The sequence below is a fragment of the Bos indicus x Bos taurus genome, chromosome 4, assembly GCF_003369695.1.
Source record: "Bos indicus x Bos taurus breed Angus x Brahman F1 hybrid chromosome 4, Bos_hybrid_MaternalHap_v2.0, whole genome shotgun sequence".
In the NCBI taxonomy this organism is placed as follows: Eukaryota; Metazoa; Chordata; class Mammalia; order Artiodactyla; family Bovidae; genus Bos; species Bos indicus x Bos taurus.
Genome location: NC_040079.1, coordinates 39211624 through 39231823, shown reverse-complemented (window position 1 = coordinate 39231823; position 20200 = coordinate 39211624). Strand labels below are relative to the sequence as shown.

The 20200-nt window shown below is 37.0% G+C and overlaps 1 protein-coding gene across 6 annotated transcripts in view; it reads right to left on the bottom strand.

The window, feature by feature from the left end:
• Positions 1–20200, bottom strand: part of SUGCT (succinyl-CoA:glutarate-CoA transferase) — an 832600-nt gene that overhangs the window by 427250 nt on the left and 385150 nt on the right. Inside the window, exons 13-14 of one of the 6 annotated variants that reach the window (XR_003510718.1) lie at positions 16531–17435; positions 10596–10671 (exon numbers count right to left, since the gene is read on the bottom strand). The exons of 3 other annotated variants lie outside the window; for them this stretch is intronic. Coding sequence is in view for 2 of the 3 variants with exons in the window: in XM_027539174.1 (XP_027394975.1) it covers positions 17385–17435 (51 nt within the window). In the remaining variant the exon portion in view is untranslated. Of the gene's footprint in view, positions 1–10577; positions 10672–16083; positions 17436–20200 lie in introns of those variants that run through there. 2 more of the 6 variants (XM_027539175.1, XM_027539174.1) reach the window with 2 other exon arrangements.

Below are 20200 nucleotides of genomic sequence, written 5' to 3'. Positions count from 1 at the left end.
AAGTAAATTGCAAGCAAACACAATGTAATTCTGGTAGCAAACCAATCACAAAAGGGATTTACATTTTTTTTTTTACAACTTTATGCCAAATGACACTACTTCCTTACCCAGTATGATTTTTGCCACACCAGTGTAAAGGCATTTTTCTGCACCCATACTTGGAAGCAAATAGAATCCTGTTGTCTCAACAAAACTTTCAATGAATGTTGCCGGTGACGGAGGTTTTGCAACATCCTTACATTTCAAATAGAGTGCTTTTGGTCCCAACCCAATATATAGGCATATATGCTTATTATTACAATTCACTCTATAAAATCCCGACTGGGGGGATTTTAGTTCCATTTAGACATCACAACTCAAACATTCTATTCATTCCACAGCATGTTCTCTCTCTCCAACTAAAAATTCTTTCTGCTTTTCTGATGTAAACGTAAAATATTAATTATAATTCACACATGAGAAATATTTCTAACAGAATCAGAAATAGTAAGAGTTAATGGTTTAGTCCAGCAGATAAACTTTTGCAGGTTTCCATCTGAAAGTCATAACATAACCTTTTATTCTGTGTGTCATTGGTACAGAAGGTTTTTCAAGGCAGAGTTCTTCAAACTGCAAGATGTTAAACAGATGTACTGCAGAGTCTTCCAGGTCCAAACTATGAAGGGTCTGTTTTCAGTCTGTGTGTTGAGTCCTTCATTTGTTTTATTCCTTTATCAAGATCTTCATGTTTGGGTATTTCTTCTCTTAAAATTATGTTGCTGTTACAGTTTCTTAAGCTGTATATTTGTTTAGAACCAGATTTTAAACCATACTCTTTTTGAACTAAATAAGAAATATTCATTTAAATTTTGCCATTTAAAGGCATGTGTTAGCAGGAAAAATCTCTGCTTCTTATAGCAGGTGCTGTAAGCCCAATCCCAGATGTTGTGATGTGTAAATAGCCACTGAAGAATTTGAGAAATGGGTAGAGATGCGAGAAAGAGGAAGACATAAATAAAAAACAGACATTTTTGAAACCTCAGGTCATATGGCCTATCACTAAAAGTCCTTTCTAAACATTTCAACTTTTGTTTTCCATTGGTGGGCTTCTATACTTAATGGTTTCTCACGTTGCAAATATTACTTTCCAAAATGTGGGAATAGGCATAGTCATGAACCTGGCTATTCATTTCCAAGGAACCAAATTCTATCCCCATATTGCCCAGAATGAGATGTGCTACATTCCAGCTCAATAAGCTAAGGCACAGAAGCCTATCTTATAGATGTGGCCATTTCTCCGATCTTAAACCAGATTGAAGTTTGGAGTTTAACAGTAACAAGGCAGCATGATAAATGGGGTTCTCTGGAGCTTAAACCTCAGTCTTTGTAGTTGAAAGGCCAGTTTTGCCCCTTTTGTTCTTACCCACTTGTTACTTGAAGGGATTTCAGAATGTATAGCTCTAACAGGGTTAAAAGGGTGCTTATAAATGTTTTCTCCTTATTTAGTTTGATGTTGGCAGCGCCCCTCCATCATTTCAATGAGAGACACATGAGCAGAAAGGCCTTTATAACATAGGCAGGGCTTTATAATATGGGCAGCTTCCTTCTCGAATATCCTTTTGCTATCATACTAATCAGTAGTAAGGGATAATTAAAGCCATACATAACACAGGGCCAAGCTTTGACTACTTTAACCACTTCACTACCCAACCCCTCTGCATATACACTGACAGAAAAATACAGAGCATGGCCTTGAAAGGGAATCTAGCATGGAGGTTAAGAGCACAGATTTTGGAGTCAAATATACCTGGCTTTTCATCATGACCAGCACTTAGAGGATGTGTGGCTAGAAAGTTACTCTTTAGGCCATGGTTTCCTGTCTGTAAAGAGGATGATGATAATGATGGTTATGAGTAGATTACAGATGTGATAGAATTATTGTGAGGATTAATAGGAAAGGTACATAAATGACTCAGCCAACAGCCTGACAGTACTAAATGTTAGCTATTATTTTATTGCAGCATCTATACCATATATTCCAACTGAAGTGAATACCTCTCTCCTCACTGAACCCTTACCCCTGCCTCTGTATTACCAAGCATTTGCAGATCCTGATCCTTTTCTTTGGAAGGCCCTCTTCATATATCTCTGTATGTACCACCTATACCAGCATGCCATCCTTTGTGTTCTCTGTCCAAATTTACCCAACCTTTGAGACACAGATCAAATGCCATTTCCTCATGAAATATTTCCTGAACTTTTCAAGTTGTGAACTTTTACTTCCTTGAATCCCCAAGGTTTTTATTTTTCCTACTGTAGAGAGTTGAACATTCTACTTGTTTACTCTCACAGACTATCCTCATTGGTTCGTGGATAGTACTTGTGTTATATTTATTTTCCCTTTTATTCCCAATTCTCATTCCTAGACTCCTTCTCCCACAGGAAAACTTTCTAATATGCATTATATCCTTTTATTCATAATTATTCTTGGAAAATATGTATTAGTTTTATGCACACACATTAATTTACTTAAATGAACACTGATAGATGTCAGTCTGCTTCTTTTATTTCTCCATGGTCTTTTGTGATCCTTCTGTGCATTGCTTACATTTTACCTAAAGTTTTGGTTTGGTTTTCTTGGCTGCATCAAGTCTCAGTGGTGACATGTTGGATCTTTCATCATGGCCCACAGGCTCTTCCTTGAGGCTCACAGGGATCTTAGTTCCCTGACAAGGAATTAAATCCACATCCCCTGCATTGGAAGGTGGATTCTTAACCATTGGACCAATGCATAAGTCCCTTACCTACACATTTAACATTGAATTCCTGGCCACCAGAAATGAGTATCTTCATACATTCCCCCTCATGGACCTGTTTTGGAATTCTTCTTGGGATATATGCCAAAGAGCAGAATCACAGGATCACAGGAATAAAGAGCAGAATCACAGGATCACAGGAATAAGTAAGCCTATTGACCAAATAATGGCAAATCATTCTCCAAAAGGTCTTCACTGGCAGGAATCTCAACAGAGGTGCATGTTGGCCTCTATATTCCACATCTGTGTCAACACATGGCTCTATCCAGCCAAGTCTTGCTACTTTACTCAGTGTAAACTGATATCTCATCATTGTTTCACTTCCATCTCTCTACTTACTAATGCACTGACTCTTCATGGTTCTGTTTTACTTTGGCCTTTGGCTTATATAGCCCCAAAATTTTTCATCTGAAATGCTTCTCTTTTCTCTTCACCCTCTGCAGAATTACAAATTACTCTAAGGTAGAGGCATATTTATTTTTCTCATTTTTGCACTCACTACAAAGCCTACTATAGTACCTGAAGAAAGACATAAAATATTAATATATAAATAAAAATAAACTAAAAGCATGAGAGTATGTGTGGACAGTGACAGAGAAAAATGATTGCTTTGAAATCTAAAATAAGTGAGATAAGGTTCATCCTCTGATTTCTAAAACCACAATTTCCCTTGGCCAGCTGAACTAAAAATGACAGCACCATTCACTACCTCAAACTCCACATTGAAGGTTAGGAAGAAGTTGCTAATGTGCTGATTCTAAAGTAGAGATTTTACTGTGACATCTACAAACAGTCCCCCTTGATCAGATGCACAAGTAAATTTCTTCACTACTCACTTTAAGGACCTAATGGGCATTATGCTGGCAGCTTCATCTTGGGAAACCCCAAAGCCCTGCTCTTATACACAGATACAAAAAGTGGTAAAGAAAATTCTACTTCTTGCCAACATTAATTTTCCCTAGAGGGTAGATGGGTATTTACCTAGTAGCCTATGCAAATAGCTATACTTTCTGTAACTTTCCTGATAAAGGCAGAGCAACAGTGGTCTCACACTTAATTATGTGTGAGAACATCATGAACACTTGCTTGATTAATATCATGAAAGTTGCCAAGTCACACAGTGTGATGATCAAGAACAAGGTCTTTGGAGTCAAACTGACATGGTTAGAATTCTGACTCTGTCACATACAGCTCTGTTACTTTTTATTTCTTCTGCCATCAGTTTTCGCATCTGCAAAATATGAACAATGAGACTGGCTTTATAGGACTATTGTATCACTAATAACCAAATGAAACAATGGTATGGTACTTGATAAATGGTAGCGATTTTATTATGCCTGTCCTTTCCCCAACCTATTCCACATTATCAAGGTGAAACAATAGATAGAAGTATGCTACTAAAATGTGAATTAAGTCTTAGAAAGAAATGATATATGATTAAGTGAGAGGTTTTCCTTGCAAAATTGAATTTTATTTGCTATAGTGGGGAAAATACATTATTTTAAGAAAGAAAGATTTGGTTTTATTTTGAGTTCCAGCTATACCACTTCAATGCTGTGTGAGCTTAAGCAAGTACCTTGGCCTCAAACCAGTATGCAGACTGCTGTCAATAGGGATAATACTATGTAATCCTCAGACACACTGTAAAAATGTGACATGATAATAAATGGGAGAGTACTTTGGAACCTGCAAAAGAGCATGCATAAAATATGTTCAATATCACTGGTTTCCAAAGTCTGACAGCACCTTAGTTATTACTGGCATTTAGTTGGTGCTCAAAACAATAATCTACTCCATGATTCAAAATGTCAGAAGCATTTTTCTAGGGATTAAGTAATGTTGGTAAGAAATTTTTATTTCACTTTATATGCCCAACTTTCATTTAGTATTTTGGAAATCAGAAGATTCTATACAACATTTGAGACGAAATGAAAGAAACCATCATTTCCCTAACTCTATAAGCATTAACAAGAGAAATGTGTCTCTTTAGTAGAAGAATTTTGCTTCTCTAGAACAACTGTTTATTTTAATCCTATGAAAATCCTAATACTTATATAAGCAATTTAGTTTCCTTCTTTGTGCTGCCTGCTAGAAATCTCAGAATGAAACCGGAGGTCACTTCTGAATGTGCTAGACTACGCAGCATTTCATATTTTGTGTTTTACCTCTTCTCAGACCTATTTTACTATTCTAACACATATTCTTCTTTGCCCAGATTGTCCTACTGGCTGCTTTATCTTCTTGAGCGAGAAAGTTGAAAATAAATAAACAGAATAATCTCAATGCCTAGGGAGAAGTTAGTCTGAACTTCACTTTAGAGCCTTCTAAAGAAGAGCCATCTTTTATCTGTGCATCTTGCTCCTGTCCTTGGACAGCACCAAAGCATCTCAATCAATCTTTCTTCATCTGTATACCCACTAATACAGAGACAGGGCTCTTATGTATTTAGACTTTGCTCAAGAAAATGTCCCTGGTGAAATCTGAATGCTTACTTTTTATCATTCCTTTGTGTCATCAGCACCCAGACTTAATCTTTGCTTTGGTTTGTGTTGAGAAGTATTTCTTGAAAACATTACCCAGCTTATTAGCTTTTGTATTCTAATCTTTAAAATTCTGAACTAAAGCCAAACATACCTTGCCTACATGTGGTGCTTATATAACAATGGTTCTTATTCTGTTTTACAGAGCATCAAACTCTGACTAGAAACTTAAAGGGCAGAATGCCCTGCTGTCAAAAAAAGAAAGAAAGGGGAAAAAAATAAAAGAAAAAAGCAAACAAAAAAACTTGGTGACCATAACTGTAACCTTATCTGGTTATTTTAAGAGGGTGGAAAGAGAATATTTTGATGGTGAAAATCGAGTCATAAGCCTTCATTTTCTATAGTAGGCTATGCACAAACTTTAAACTTTTTATATTGTTTTATATCTTTCATACCAGACCATTTATCTGGTAATCAGTAATAACCCTAATACTTTCATCCTTCAAACTGTTTTCAAACATAGTTTCAAAATCCAAGCATTAAAAATTAATACTAAATGGATGAATATGTTCATTACCTTGACTGTGGTGATGGTTTCCTATGTCAAAAATGTCAATGCTTAATGATGCAAAAATAATAATAGTTATCACTGCCATTAATCATAGTAATAAATTTTAACTACCAAAATACAACATGATGTGCTTCACCTTGGAGGTATTTTCTTACTTGACTTAATATAAGAGCAACATCAATAATAAAATTAAATTGACCGACTACAGATGAATGCCACTAAGGTTGTAAAGTTAAATAAAGTAACGGAAACAGTATGTTTTGTAGGTATCTCAGTCATTAGTCTAAAAACAGAAAAAAAGAAATTCAAACATATGCAATAGGCCACATTAAATGACTCATAATGATTAATCCCATAAAATATATAAATTGTTTTCTAAGCTTCCCCAAATATAAATCTCCTTGCTCATAGTGGAGTTAGTCTAAAATTACCCTTATGCTACTGTGTTCTGACTTTTTAGAAAGTCTCAAGAAAATTAAATTTGCACTATCTAATAGTTTCCTATTTATATTAAACATTATTATAAAAAGTGTTTAATGGTCCTATGGATTGTACTAAATTCAGAATCTTCAAAATCTCTGTTAAGAGGCCAGTACATTTGAATGTTAAGGAGAACCCATAATGAAGGATTTATAATGCTTTATCTATTCAGGGCTGTATAACCATAAAAATTATTTCTCAAACACATAAATTTAGGCTACATCCACATCTAAGATCTAATGTACATTTGTTTTCTATTGTTTACTCATTCTAAATACCAGAGTTGCACATGGTGTATATTCAGAATTATAATGAAATAATTGGTGACTACTTGGTTTAATAAAGGTAAAGCTTTCATAATTAATCTATTAATTAAAGCCTTAAAAGTACTCAGCTGATTAGCATTATAGACTTTATAGTTTTATCCCAAATTTTAATAAAAATATACAGAATAGGATGTTTTGTTTTATAATGATAAGGCAAATATTTCTCATCATATTCAGTGGCTAGATTTGATAGGGAATGTAGTTTTGCTGCACCTGGGGCTCAGGAGTCTGCCACACTACTTTGGCAAAAGAACATTTTTATTCTCAAAGGGAATACAGGCTCATAGGTACTGCTGGAGTAAAGAGGTTCCTTCCTCAGACTTCTCTGGTGGTCCAGTGGTTAAGACTTCACCTTCCACTGCAGGGGGTGTGGGTTCAATCCCTGGTGGGAGAACTAAGATCCCACATGCTGCAGGGTGAGGCTGAAAATATTAAAAATTTTAAAAGGAGGCTCCTTTCTCAAACATGTAGTAAAACAAAGACCCTGACGATATTATTTGAACCCCTTAATGCAGCCATTCTTGAAACCAGGAGTGACTCCAACATATTGCAATAGTATGAATCTATAGCTTCATTTTTTTTTTGTCTTGACTTTAAATTGGGTTTTGGTCACTAACAACTGAAAGACTGTGAATGCTTTTTGTTTTTTTTTTTAAGATTTTTGTGGTTTATTTTATATTGTTCTGTCAGATATCATTTAGTGAATAACTTACCTTTTTAGAATCTTCTGACTTTACTTGAAAACTGTATCATCTTAAATGCATAAAGTAAAGCTTGTTCAGTTGCTAAGTCATGTCCAACTCTCTGTGACCCCAAGAACTACAGCATGCCAGGCTTTCCTCTCCTTCACTCTCTCCCGGAGTTTGCTCAAATTCATGGCCATTGTGTTGATGATAGTAAAGCTAACCAGGTACATAAAAGGGTCTAAGAAACTCTCCTTTAAGAAAAATTATCAACTTCTCTCTTCTCCCCAGGCTGAGAAAAATGTCTCTACTCTCAGCTCCCAGAGCAGCATCCACATAGTAACTAGTAATTTGTGTGCTCAGTGACTAAGTCATGTCCAACTCTGCAACCCCATTGATTACAGCCCACCAGGCTTCCCTGTCCATGGGATTTTCCAGGCAAGAATACTGATGTGGGTTGCCATTTCCTTCTCCAGGGGATCTTCCTGACCCAGGAGACCAGGACCAGGTCTTTCATATCTGTATCCCCACAGCCTAACCAAATATTTAACATGTAGCATGGCTTTAGGAAATGCTTATTAAAGTAATGGATCTCAGTATCACACAGCTAACTACTTGCTTGGCCTTAGTTAGTGAGCTCCCATCCAATTCTAAGAGTAGCCATTCCAAAACTTCCCATCCTCACATCCCTCATGATTGCCTTGCTTCTAAGCTGATCAGTCACAAATAATTTTGCCTACTACTTTATTGAGAAAATGAACAAAGCAGGAATTCCCTCTACTTTCTGTCCCTTCACCTTTAATCCACCATGCTCCTCTCCCACTTCTTCCTGACAGTCTCAGAGCATGAGGTACCCTTTCTTATAGGTTTTTCCCATTTCTGTCATGTTCAAGCTCTTACTCGATTTGTTATACTCCTTTTTCTAGACTATGAAACCTCTTCTTCCTCATAGTTAGTTCAGTTCAGTTCAGTCGCTCAGAGGAACTAAAGTGGGTGAAAAAGGAGAGTGAAAAAGCTGGTGGGAAATTCAACATTCAAAAAAAAACTAAGATCATGGCATCTAGTCCCATCACTTCATGGCAAATAGAAGCCACTTTCCAAAAAGTGGAAACAGTGACAGATTTTATTTTCTTGAGCTCAAAAATCACTGTGGATAGTGACTTCAGCTGTGAAATTCAAAGATGCTTGCTCCTCGGAAGGAAAGTATGAGTGAAAGTCGTTCAGTCGTGTCTGACTCTTTGCGACCCCATGGACTGTATAGTCCATGGAATTCTCCAGGCCAGAATACTGGAGTGGGTAGCCTTTCCCTTCTCCAGGGGATCTTCCCAACCCAGGGATCGAACCCAGGTCTCCCGCATTGCAGGCAGATTCTTTACCAGCTGAGCCACAAGGGAAGCCCAAGAATACTGGAGTGGGTAGCCTATCCATTTCTCCACTGACTCTTCCTGGTCCAGGAATAGAATCAGGGTCTCCTGCATTGCAAGCGGATTTTTACCAACTGAGCTATGAGGGAATCCCTTGGAAGGAAAGCTATGACAAATCTAGAGAGCATATTTAAAAGCAAAGACATCACTGTTGACAAAGGTCCGTATACTCAAAGCTACGGCTTTTCCTGGAAAATCCCAAGGACAGGGGAGCCTGGCAGGCTACCATCCATAGTGTCACACGGAGTTGGACATGACTGAGAGGCTAAGCATAGCATACGGTTTTTACAGCAGTCACATACTGATGTGAGAGTTGGATCATAAAGAAGACTGAGCACCAAAGAATTGATGCTTTCAAATTGTGGTGCTGGAGAACACTCTGGAGAGTCCTTTGGGCTGCAAGAAGATCAAACCAGTCAATCCTAAAGGAAATCAACCCTGAATATTCATTGGAAGAACTGATGCTGAAGCTAAAGCTCCAGTACTCTGGCCACATGATGTGAAGAGCCGATTCATTAGAAAAGCCCCTGATTGACGGCAAAAGGAAAAAGGGGCAGCAGAGGATTAGATGGTTAGAAAGCATCATCAATTCAACAAACATGAGTTTGAGGAAACTCTGGGAGATAGTGAAAGACAAAGGAGCCTGGTGTGCTGCAGTCCATGGGGTCACAAAGAGTCAGACATGACTTAGTGACTGAACAACAACAACAACAAAGTTATAAGAACTCTTTCTAAAGAGATTGAACATAGAATCATAGAATTTTCTTACCCTCAAACAGTAGAAGTGATTCTTCAGCTAAATTTCAAAACAGATTTTTAAAAGAGTATAAAATATATCAAAGAATATTTTCTGAATGCATAAAAATCAATAAAACTATCTCAGAGAGGATAAAATTCTGGATTTTTCATTTATATATTTTTTCTGTAGCTTTCATAGATAAGTTTTCAAAGAAGAATATTGATATTTAATTACTGTTCTAAAAAACTTAGATTAGATGCAATACTATTAAATTTACATTTTGAGGCCAATAATTTGTGCAAAGTGAAAGAAGCTTCAGAGGCACTCTTTAAAAAGAATAAATACTTAAAAGAACAACTGAGGATGTAGAAAACTTTTAGATTATGCAAACATGATTCCCAGATTTGAATTTTATTGTTCAATGTACTATTAATCCATTTTTTTATGGTTGAATCACTTTCTACACTCTGGCTCTTCATTTAATACAGACTTCATAATGATGCTCCTTGCATTTCATAACTATTAAACTATATTACTTCAGCACCTACAGTTATTTAGTAACTCACATTCTATTTTGAATTACCCCAAAACATTTTTGGAGTGGAAGGAAGGGTTTATCAGGAGGCTTAGTAGCCTATCATGAATTTTAAAAAGCAGAAATTGTTAACCTTAACCAACCAAACTGCACTTAAAGACCACAATTTTCTCATTTACATGAGCAGATAGACTAATGACGTAGTATTGATTTAATTTCATTATAATTAAAATACATGTTTAAAATTCACATGTTAAACATTCACATGAAAGCTTTACTGTTCTGGAACTTAATGCTGATACTATTGTTTGGATGACTTGATGGAATCAGTAGGTCACCTTAACATTAAAAAAAAAAATTGTCAAATGTTAATATGAAATGTCTTTTAAAATCTCTTGCATGCTTACTTAAGATGAACTTTGGATAATTCAACACTACAGATTAAAAGTAATCTGAGGCCACCCATAAACACATAAATATACACACACACTCTCACATTCAGTTTGTGGTGCCACACTTAAAATATTTATTTTTTTTCATGCTTTATTGGATCTCTTTAAGAATATAAGGAGGGAATTCCCTGGTGGTCCAATGGGTAGGGGTCCATACTTTCACAGCCAATGGTCCGGGTTCCATCCCTGGTCAGGGAACCAAGATTCGACAAGTCACATGGCACAGCCAACAAATTTTTAAAAAACAGAAAAGAATATAAGAAATCCTACAGGTTCCCTACCTCCATTCCAGATAAAGTACATAGACCCATACACCTGGCTAAAGTCTAACATGGACCTCCCCTAAGGAGAGAAAGCCCTCAGTTAACCAATTTTCCCTTAAAAAAAAGACATTTTTTCCATCTGTGGTTCCCAAAGGAACATAAGACATGGCTAAATTTTGTTTTAAGAGTTCTAAAATAAATTCTTTTATGCTTCTGCTGTTGTAAAGTTACTCTAAGGCATTAAATCATCCAGTAGTGTTGGATCCTTATTACTGAACAAATTAAGCAATGATTTTGACCAATCTCATATAAAAATCCACACGAGGCCACCCTTCCAGTCTGACCCACTCCTTAGGCCTGTTCCCTCATCTATTTGGTCTCTCCTCCCAGGCTTCTGGACAAGTGGGCATTCAGAAAGACTAAACTAAATACTGTTCCATGCTTGTGGTAGAAACACATTTTTAAAATATCTAATGTTCAAATAAATAAATAAAATATCTCATGTTCAACACAAACTATAAGGATATAAATGTAGAGGCGGATAGGGACTTCCCACCTGTTATAAGAGCAAGAACTATTACTATTATTAAAACATTTTTGAGTAGTTACCTAAATAACATTGTTCACAACCACAATGTAATTCTAATTCAATAGTTGTGTGTGCTTAATTGTTCAGTTGTGTCCAACTCTCGGTGACCCCTGGCATGACCTTAGCCCACCAGGCTCCTCTGTCCATGGGGATTCTCCAGGCAGGAATACTGGAGTGGATTTCCATGTCATCCTCCAGGGGATCTTCCTGACCCAGGTCTCCCACATTGCAGGCGGATTCTTTGCCGTATGGTCTGAGCCACCAGGGAAGCCCAAGAATACTGGAGTGGGTAGCCTATCCCTTCTCCAAGGGATCTTCCTGACCCAGGAATCGAACTAGGTCTCCCGTGTTGCAGGTGGATTCTTTACTAGCTGAACTACCAGGAAAGCCTCAATTCAATATTTGCTCACATTTTCTGACTGATCATATTTTATGACTAATTGTATTATTAAAACAAAAGTGGCCATTAAGAAACAAGTCCAATAACTCCTCTACGGCGGTAGTGAGAAAAACACTAGATTTGCAGTCAGGAGATATAACTCTGCTGCTTACTGTGTGGCCATAAGCAAGATGTTTAAGCTCCCAAGTCTGATTCCTCATCTTTAAAACAGGCATGACACCACCCACCCAACAGAGTTCTTGTGAGGTTAAAATCAGATAGCTTACAATCTGGCTGCCACCCCACTTTTCAATACTTGTATCTCACCACTTTCTCAACATGAGTCTCATGTTCTGGTCACATCAAAGTCTTTGAGGTTCTATAATGGTGAAGAAAGCTGAGCACCGAAGAATTGATGCCTTTGAACTGTGGTGTTGGAGAAGACTCTTGAGAGTCCCTTGGACTGCAAGGAGATCCAACCAGTCCATTCTGAAGGAGATCAGCCCAGGGATTTCATTGGAAGGAATGATGCTGAAGCTGAAACTCCAGTACTTTGGCCACCTCATGCGAAGAGTTGACTCATTGGAAAAGACTCTAATGCTGGGAGGGACTGGGGACAGGAGGAGAAGGGGACGACAAGGATGAGATGGGTGGATGGCATCACTGACTCGATGGATGTGAGTCTGAGTGAACTCCAGGAGTTGGTGATGGACAGGGAGGCCTGGTGTGCTGCGATTCATGGGGTCGCAAAGAGTCAGACACGACTGAGCAACTGAACTGAACTGAACTGAATGGTATCATATTCACCCTTCCCCTTTGTTTTGAATGCCTTCTTTGTCTATTTGGATAATACAGACTAACACTCAGGAAATCCTTCCCTGACTACCTCCAAGTGAAATCAGCTCCTTCTCTAGTCTCCAAGAACAACCTATACAAATCTTTATCCTAACGGTTACCTGTTTATTGGTCCAATTGACTGACTACACTATACCCTGCTTGAATTGCTAAACTATGCCTTCCATCTCATCATGTGTACCTAACCTAGCACATGTAACCCATGGTGGAAAAAAAAAAAAAAATACTGGATGTTGATTAAATGAATGCATGACATAATACAAAAGCATTGAACTTAAGCTATTTGTGATATAGTAGGAATTCAGTTTATGTTAGCTGAATTTGATATTTAAACCCTTAGAGATGATGGATCCCATGGTTCACCATGATATCACTTCATTTTTGTGATTTAAACTTCTGAACAAAAATCACTAGTGGTTCTAAGATATATTTTATAAAGAAAATGAAAAATATCATCAAATGAATCCTGCATATGGTTAGCACACTCTGTTAAGAATATTTTATCTTGTTTGTATTAAGTTAGCATTAAGGACTTTCAGCTTACAAACCTATGAAACAGGCACATTGATATATAAGAGTTCAATATACCACAAAGTTAAATTGTAAGCATGCTTTTATCAAGTTTCAGTGTGGTCACTGAATTCGATTGCTTAGCAGTAGTGTTTGAAGGGTTATATATACTTCCTGCTTTGGTCAGCTTGATTCTTTATTAAAACAATTGTATCTTCATGCCAAAAAATATATACTATATTTTGAACACCAATAAAGGCATAGGAAGAAAACTGATTCCAAATAGTCATCTTCTGCAGCTAAAAGTTACAGAACTACTCCCAACTTGCTATGCTATAATTAGAACTGTTCAAAAGGAATGAAATATAGCAAGAAAGCAAGAAACAAATAAACCTTTAGAGTGAATCACAGTACTTCGAGGCATAAACAAATATATCATTGAGGTTCTTGAATTAAGGAAATAGTTGACCAAAGAGGCAGACTACAGGCAGATGATTATGTGGGCAGAAATATGCAGGATAGGCTTTAAAGGAAAGAAATTGAAGTCAGGTGAGCAATTAGGTTAAAAATCTCCAGACACTAGAACTCTAGGGGCATGTGGTCCACACTGAAGCTGAACAAACTGCGTATATTTTGCCCCATTTCTAGTTGGAAAACCCAACTTTTCATGTACTTTAGAACACAGAAAGATTATTTTAATTAATACTTTCTGTAGTAGGGATGAAATTTACATTCTTCAACTCACTTTAATTTCTATCTCTGATTGTATTTTCTTTATAAGCCTCATTTTTACTGATGGCAAAACAAACAAAAGGTTTTTTTTTAATAACTTGACAAAAGAAAAACTTTCCTCTTCCTTCTTCCCAAGATGGTATTGTCTGTATGAAGAGGAGCAACCAGTTCTTTCTGGCTTCTGTTGAGATGTCCTGCATTCTGCCTAGTCCACGGGGGATTGTCTGCTATTGACACAGATTTCTCTGGCCCACTATTGTGGTGTCAGTTTGGCACCCACTGTTGATGACCATGGAGTTTGCCATTGTGCCTGGTGGTGAGGTCTCCACATTCTGCACTGTGCTTTTTGGTCCACTGATCCTCCTGGAAGTGGGATAATGGAGCAGGAACAGGGACGAAGAAGCCTTCAGTTTTCTCTCTGCTGCACTAAGCAGATGCAGGACCCCACCCCACATACCTTCAGCCCTTCCTATCAGCCATTGATCCTCTACCATTCCAACATCATGTTGTACATTTTGCTATGACAGAGATCCTGCAATCTCCAGGGTTTTCCCAAGTGACTGGGAGCATCAACTTTCAATGTTCTTCAATTCAGACAAATCTATTAATATTTTGCTTCTCCCTCTCACTTTCAAGATCTCACCTGAAGGGGGTAGGATGAAGAAGGGAAGATATTCCATCAGCTTTCTGGACCTTATTCCCTTTCAATGACTCTCTCCCCCCACTCCCAACCATGTTGTGGGAACTTCCCATATGTTCTGAGCTGTGTTGTGTTCTGACCCAGGCTCTGTTCAATGATAACCCTTTTATTTATAAGAAAATCATAACATACATCTTTTATTTCTTTCTCAAAAAAGAATGCCTTTTCAAACAAAAAGTACTTACTTCAAGATTATCATCTTACTATCAGTTCAGTTCAGTTCAGTCGCTCAGTCGTGTCTGACTCTTTGCGACCCCATGAGTCGCAACACGCCAGGCCTCCCTGTCCATCACAAACTCCTGGAGTTCACTCAGACTCACGTCCATCGAGTCAGTGATGCCATCCACCCATCTCATCCTCTGTCGTCCCCTTCTCCTCCTGCCCCCAATCCCTCCCAGCATCAGAGTCTTTTCCAATGAGTCAACTCTTCACATCAGGTGGCCAAAGTACTGGAGTTTCAGCATCTTATTATAGACATGATCAATTCTATTTGAAAGTCCAAAGGCAAATGATGACTCTCTTGCTTTCAGCCAGGTCAATCTCTTCCCCCAAAAGTAATAGATATTATTGACTTAATGAGTCAGAAGATTCAAAGAACAAACAGAAATTTGGTATTATAGGTAATCTAGATACATTATTTTAATATCTCCAAAATATCTTCAATGTGCATCTCAAGTCTAAATATCCAGTTCAGAGGAATTACTTTAGGTGAAGTTATATTTAACTTGAGCCAGTCTTAAGTTTCAATATAATTTAAAAATCATCCTTTTTTGTACAAAGTTTTCATTCATCAGAGAAAAGAGTACAAAAGTAAAAATCACAGGTCCTTTCTCACTAAGCAAAAGAATCCAAAATCTACTGGCCTAAAAGAATTTCCTGTTGTTAAAATATGGGGAAATTACTGTAATGGCATGCATTTTCTCATATGTAGAAATATAACCCATGACCAAAATATCACTACTTTACTTTTCATAAACATGGGCTTGATTTTATAATATTTAAGTCACTTTAAGTCTGAACCATTCCTAGATGATATTCCAAGTAGCAATTTACACTGAAGTTGTCATAATCTTCTCTCTTTGGGGGAAATAGTTGATCAAACTAAAGAAGTCCACTTAAGGTCAGTAATAAAAGCTAAGACTGATTGTGCCTATTATATGCCAGAAACTGTTTTAAGGGCCTTATGTGTATTATTTCATCTCTTTCAAGGTAAGTATACTAATTATCTTATTTTACAAATGAAGAAATAGATGCATAAAAGGCTTCATAGTTTTCTCAACTTTGCTAAATGAATAAATACTCACCTCTAGTCTTTACATCTAACCACTATTCTGTGCTGCTTCACAGGTCAAGACGGTACTGAATTTAAGATGTAAAACTGAAAGAACTAGGCACAACAGACTCTGCTCTTTTTGCAAGGGTAAAAGAAGGGACTGAGATTCCATATTTAGAGTTTCCATGCAAAATAACTCCTGAACCATATGTTTCAAATGACCCAATCATTGGCTCTTTCATTCCTGATCATTTGACATTTTTAAGCATGAATCATCTAATGAAAAAATTACAGGGCTTTCTTTTGAACACATTGTTTATTTGTCACCAAGAGATCTCAAATATACTTTAAACAAATTCCTGCTATAAAGGAAAGACTACATACCCTCATGAATGGCATAATCCAAAAAAAGAAATTATTTAAAACAGCTCTAACACCTTTTCTAAATTTCCTACATTGTGAAATGACAGCAGTGTCTCCCTTTCAACACTGCCTTCTAGTCAATGTAAAAAGAAATAAACCATCCCCACATGCTCATATTTGGTGTTTACTTTTCCATCAGTCATCTAAAATGGGACGCAGGAAAAGGGATGTGTCTGTCTCTGTTAGAGAGAGGAGAAAAGTGAAGGGAAGAAAATCTAACGAAACAAGAGAGTTGCCAGATTTGGAACTGATTGAAAGAGTTTTGTGTCACCAAACATTTTTCAAAGACCTATCAATCTGCAACTCTTTTTATAAACCAACCTGTAATGACTGGTGTTTCCACACATTTTCTTCACACACAGTTGCTTCTGCATTTGGCAGTGCCTTTGATTTGAAAAGAATTTCAAACTTTAGATGATCACACAGAACCTTTTTGGCATCATGGAAAAGAATATTTAGATCATAAAGACTTAAAAGAATGTAAGCTAGAGTTCCAAGTAGTTTAAACTTTCATTACAGAAATGCTGAAAGCCACATTGCTGGGCTTACAAGTATGTTTATAAGTGATGCCATTTGTAACTCTGACTAATTAAATGAGAATTAAAAGGGATGAGAAAAAAAGCACAGATTAAAATTAATATTAAATGAAAAAAATAAATTCTACAATATTTCACAGACCGAACATCCTCAGCATGTTCTTATTCACATCTTCTGGCATCAAGGGAAAAACCACCTTGGAAAAACCAACAAATCCTTAAAATAACAGAAAAGTGCCAGCACTAACAGTTGTATACTTAGTAATCCCTGGGAAAATTCAAAGAAAGTGGAGTAATGAAATTTGTCACCTGCTGACTGGTTTCTGCTGCTCAGAAAACAAAAAGCACAGCAGACTGGAGTTCAGGATGTACAGCCAGAAGAGTATGGAATTCCTAACTGCAAAGAAACTGACTCCATTACAAATCCACACCTCATTCCCCGTTCCAGCCCCCAAAACCACTGGTTCTCAAAAATTCAGTCCCCAACCAGCACCATCAACATCATCTGGGAACATGTCAGGCCCCATCTTAGACTAACCAAATCAAAAACTCTGGGGAGGAGGCCCAGTAACCTGTGTTTTAATAAACTGTGGCGATTATCTTAAAGTACACTAAAGTTTGAGACCACTGCCTTAAACATCACAACTTGATCAGTAAAAAGGAGAGATGCCCTTCTTTGGTCTGCGACTCCTAAGAGTAAAAAAAAAAAAAAAAAGAATAATTATTGGGAGCTTACTATGAGCAAAGTACTCTTCATGACACATTACTTGTATTTACTCATTTAATCGTTATGCAACCCTGTAATTACTATGCCCATGCAACTCATTAGATAGACAGGCACAGTGAAACTAAGTTACTGAGAAAAGACAGGGCCATTATGAGAAGAATGAATTTCTTGAATGTACATTCACCAACAGCAACAGAAGTATAAACTTACTAGGAGGCCTGAAAAGAAAATTTTTATGTACCTTTAAAGCAACTTTTACTGGTAACAATCTTCATAAAATTTTGCAATTTCTCTTGATAGATGAACAGGTCGAGGTCTAATTTTTTCATGAATCAACTTCTTGAAATGATTCCAGTCTGATATCCTTCATTATGGTCCAGAATGGGAACTGGACTGAGTCCAGCTAGCCAGATGCACTGAATAGTTTGGTCACAAGTAAAATGGAAGATATTGCAACCAGATTGTCCTCAGGTCTGACCAGCACAAAGTTCAAACACCATCTTTTACATCCCTCCTCTCATCCTCTCAGCCTTATCTAATCAATGGATATTCTCAGCTTCAGTGGACAGGAAATATATAAAGGAGCTCAAGATATAAAACACAATTGTGTCTAAGTGTTAAAATGACAGCTAAAGTCAGGAAGTAAACAGCTGCCTCTTTTTTATTTCCTTATTTACTTCTATATTACCTCTTCCAGCAACCCAGGCTTGAAACTTTGCATGTCGCCTTTGAGCACTCCTCTTTCTTCACTGTCTCATCCAAGAAATCACTAAAACGTAACGTTATTTTGTTCAGACTCTTCTATATGTCACTGTCTTTCCATTCCAGCTTCCCAAACTTTATCTCAGACCCTTATCATCTCATCCTAGATTACCACAATGTTCTCATAATCTTTCTCCCTTATATTTATTATGGAGACCACTGTCAAATAAAGCTGCTTTTATCATGATGCTTCCTTGCTCAGAACACATAAGAAATACTCCACTGCTAACAGAATAAAGTCTAAACTACTTAAACATAAATATAAACATCTTCACAGCCTGACTCCAGCTTTATCTCCAACTGTTTCCTTATGTGAATCCTAAACTCAAATCACAGTTGTATGGTCCCTGTCTCGAAAATACGTCATGAGTATTCCAGCAACTCTTCTCCAGCCCCAGCTTTGGACAAAAGATAAAAGATAGAAAATGCCAAAGTGAAAACAGGCATTAAAGCAGAGAATATAGTCTATTTACTAGGCAGGATTTAATTTAGATCAATGCTTCCAATTTGATTATTCTGTTATATGATATTTAGAAATACTAGGAGACTGGCGTGAAATGGTACCTCATAGTGGTTTTGATTTGCATTTCTCTGATAATGAGTGATGTTGAGCATCTTTTCATGTTTGTTAGCCATCTGTATGTCTTCTTTGGAGAAATGCATATTTAGTTCTTTGGCCCATTTTTTGATTGGGTCTTTTATTTTTCTGGAGTTGAGCTGTAGGAGTTGCTTGTATATTTTTGAGATTGGGGCATACACACTGAGGAAACCAGAAGGGAAAGAGACACGTGTACCCCAATGTTCATCGCAGCACTGTTTATAATAGCCAGGACATGGAAGCAACCTAGATGCCATCAGCAGATGAATGGATAAGAAAGCTGTGGTACATATACACAATGGAGTATTACTCAGTCATTAAAAAGAATACATTTGAATCAGTTCTAATGAGATGGATGAAACTGGAACCTATTATAGAGTGAAGTAAGCCAGAAAGAAAAACACCAATACAGTATACTAACGCATATGTATGGAATTTAGAAAGATGGTAACAATAACCCTGTGTACGAGACAGCAAAAGAGACACTGATGTATAGATCAGTCTTATGGACTCTGTGGGAGAGGGAGAGGGTGGGGAGATTTGGGAGAATGGCATTGAAACATGTATAATATCATGTATGAAACGAGTCACCAATCCAGGTTCGATGCACGATACTAGATGCTTGGGGCTAGTACACTGGGACGACCCAGAGGGAGGGTATGGGGAGGGAGGAGGGAGGAGGGTTCAGGATGGGGAACACAGGTATACCTGTGGTGGATTCATTTCGATATTTGGCAAAACTAATACAATATTGTAAAGTTTAAAAATAAAATAAAATTTAAAACTTTTGAAAAAAAATAAATCTTACTTGAAAGCTCAAAAAAAAAAAAAAAAAAGAAATACTAGGAGAAAATGCATGTGTCTAAGACTTCAATATAAAAAATAAAACTTTAACATAGGTCTTTGGTTAATCTATATAATAGCATTTGGATTAAATATTAAGCAAGTGCTATTCCAGATGCCAAAGTTAAACACCTTTATAAAGGAAGAGAGCGTCAGATCCTGAGCTCCTAGAAGCACTTGCCTTTCTTTCTCCATAAAACTGCTAGAGCCACAGATCCTAAGATTTGACCAAATTCACTGCTGAAGGAATAGAAATTCCTTTTGTCCTTGAAAAATAATTCTCCAACTACCAAAAACATTCAACTGAGTCCTTCAAATACAACTACTAAAACACTAACTAGAATCCCAAACATTTAAAGAAAACCAACAGAGTGATAAAAATGTTTCAAACAGAACTAATCTCTAAAAAATAAATCTCTTTAACAAGTGGTGCTGGGAAAACCGGTCAACCACTTGTAAAAGAATGAAACTAAAACACTTTCTAACACCATACACAAAAATAAACTCAAAATGGATTAAAGATCT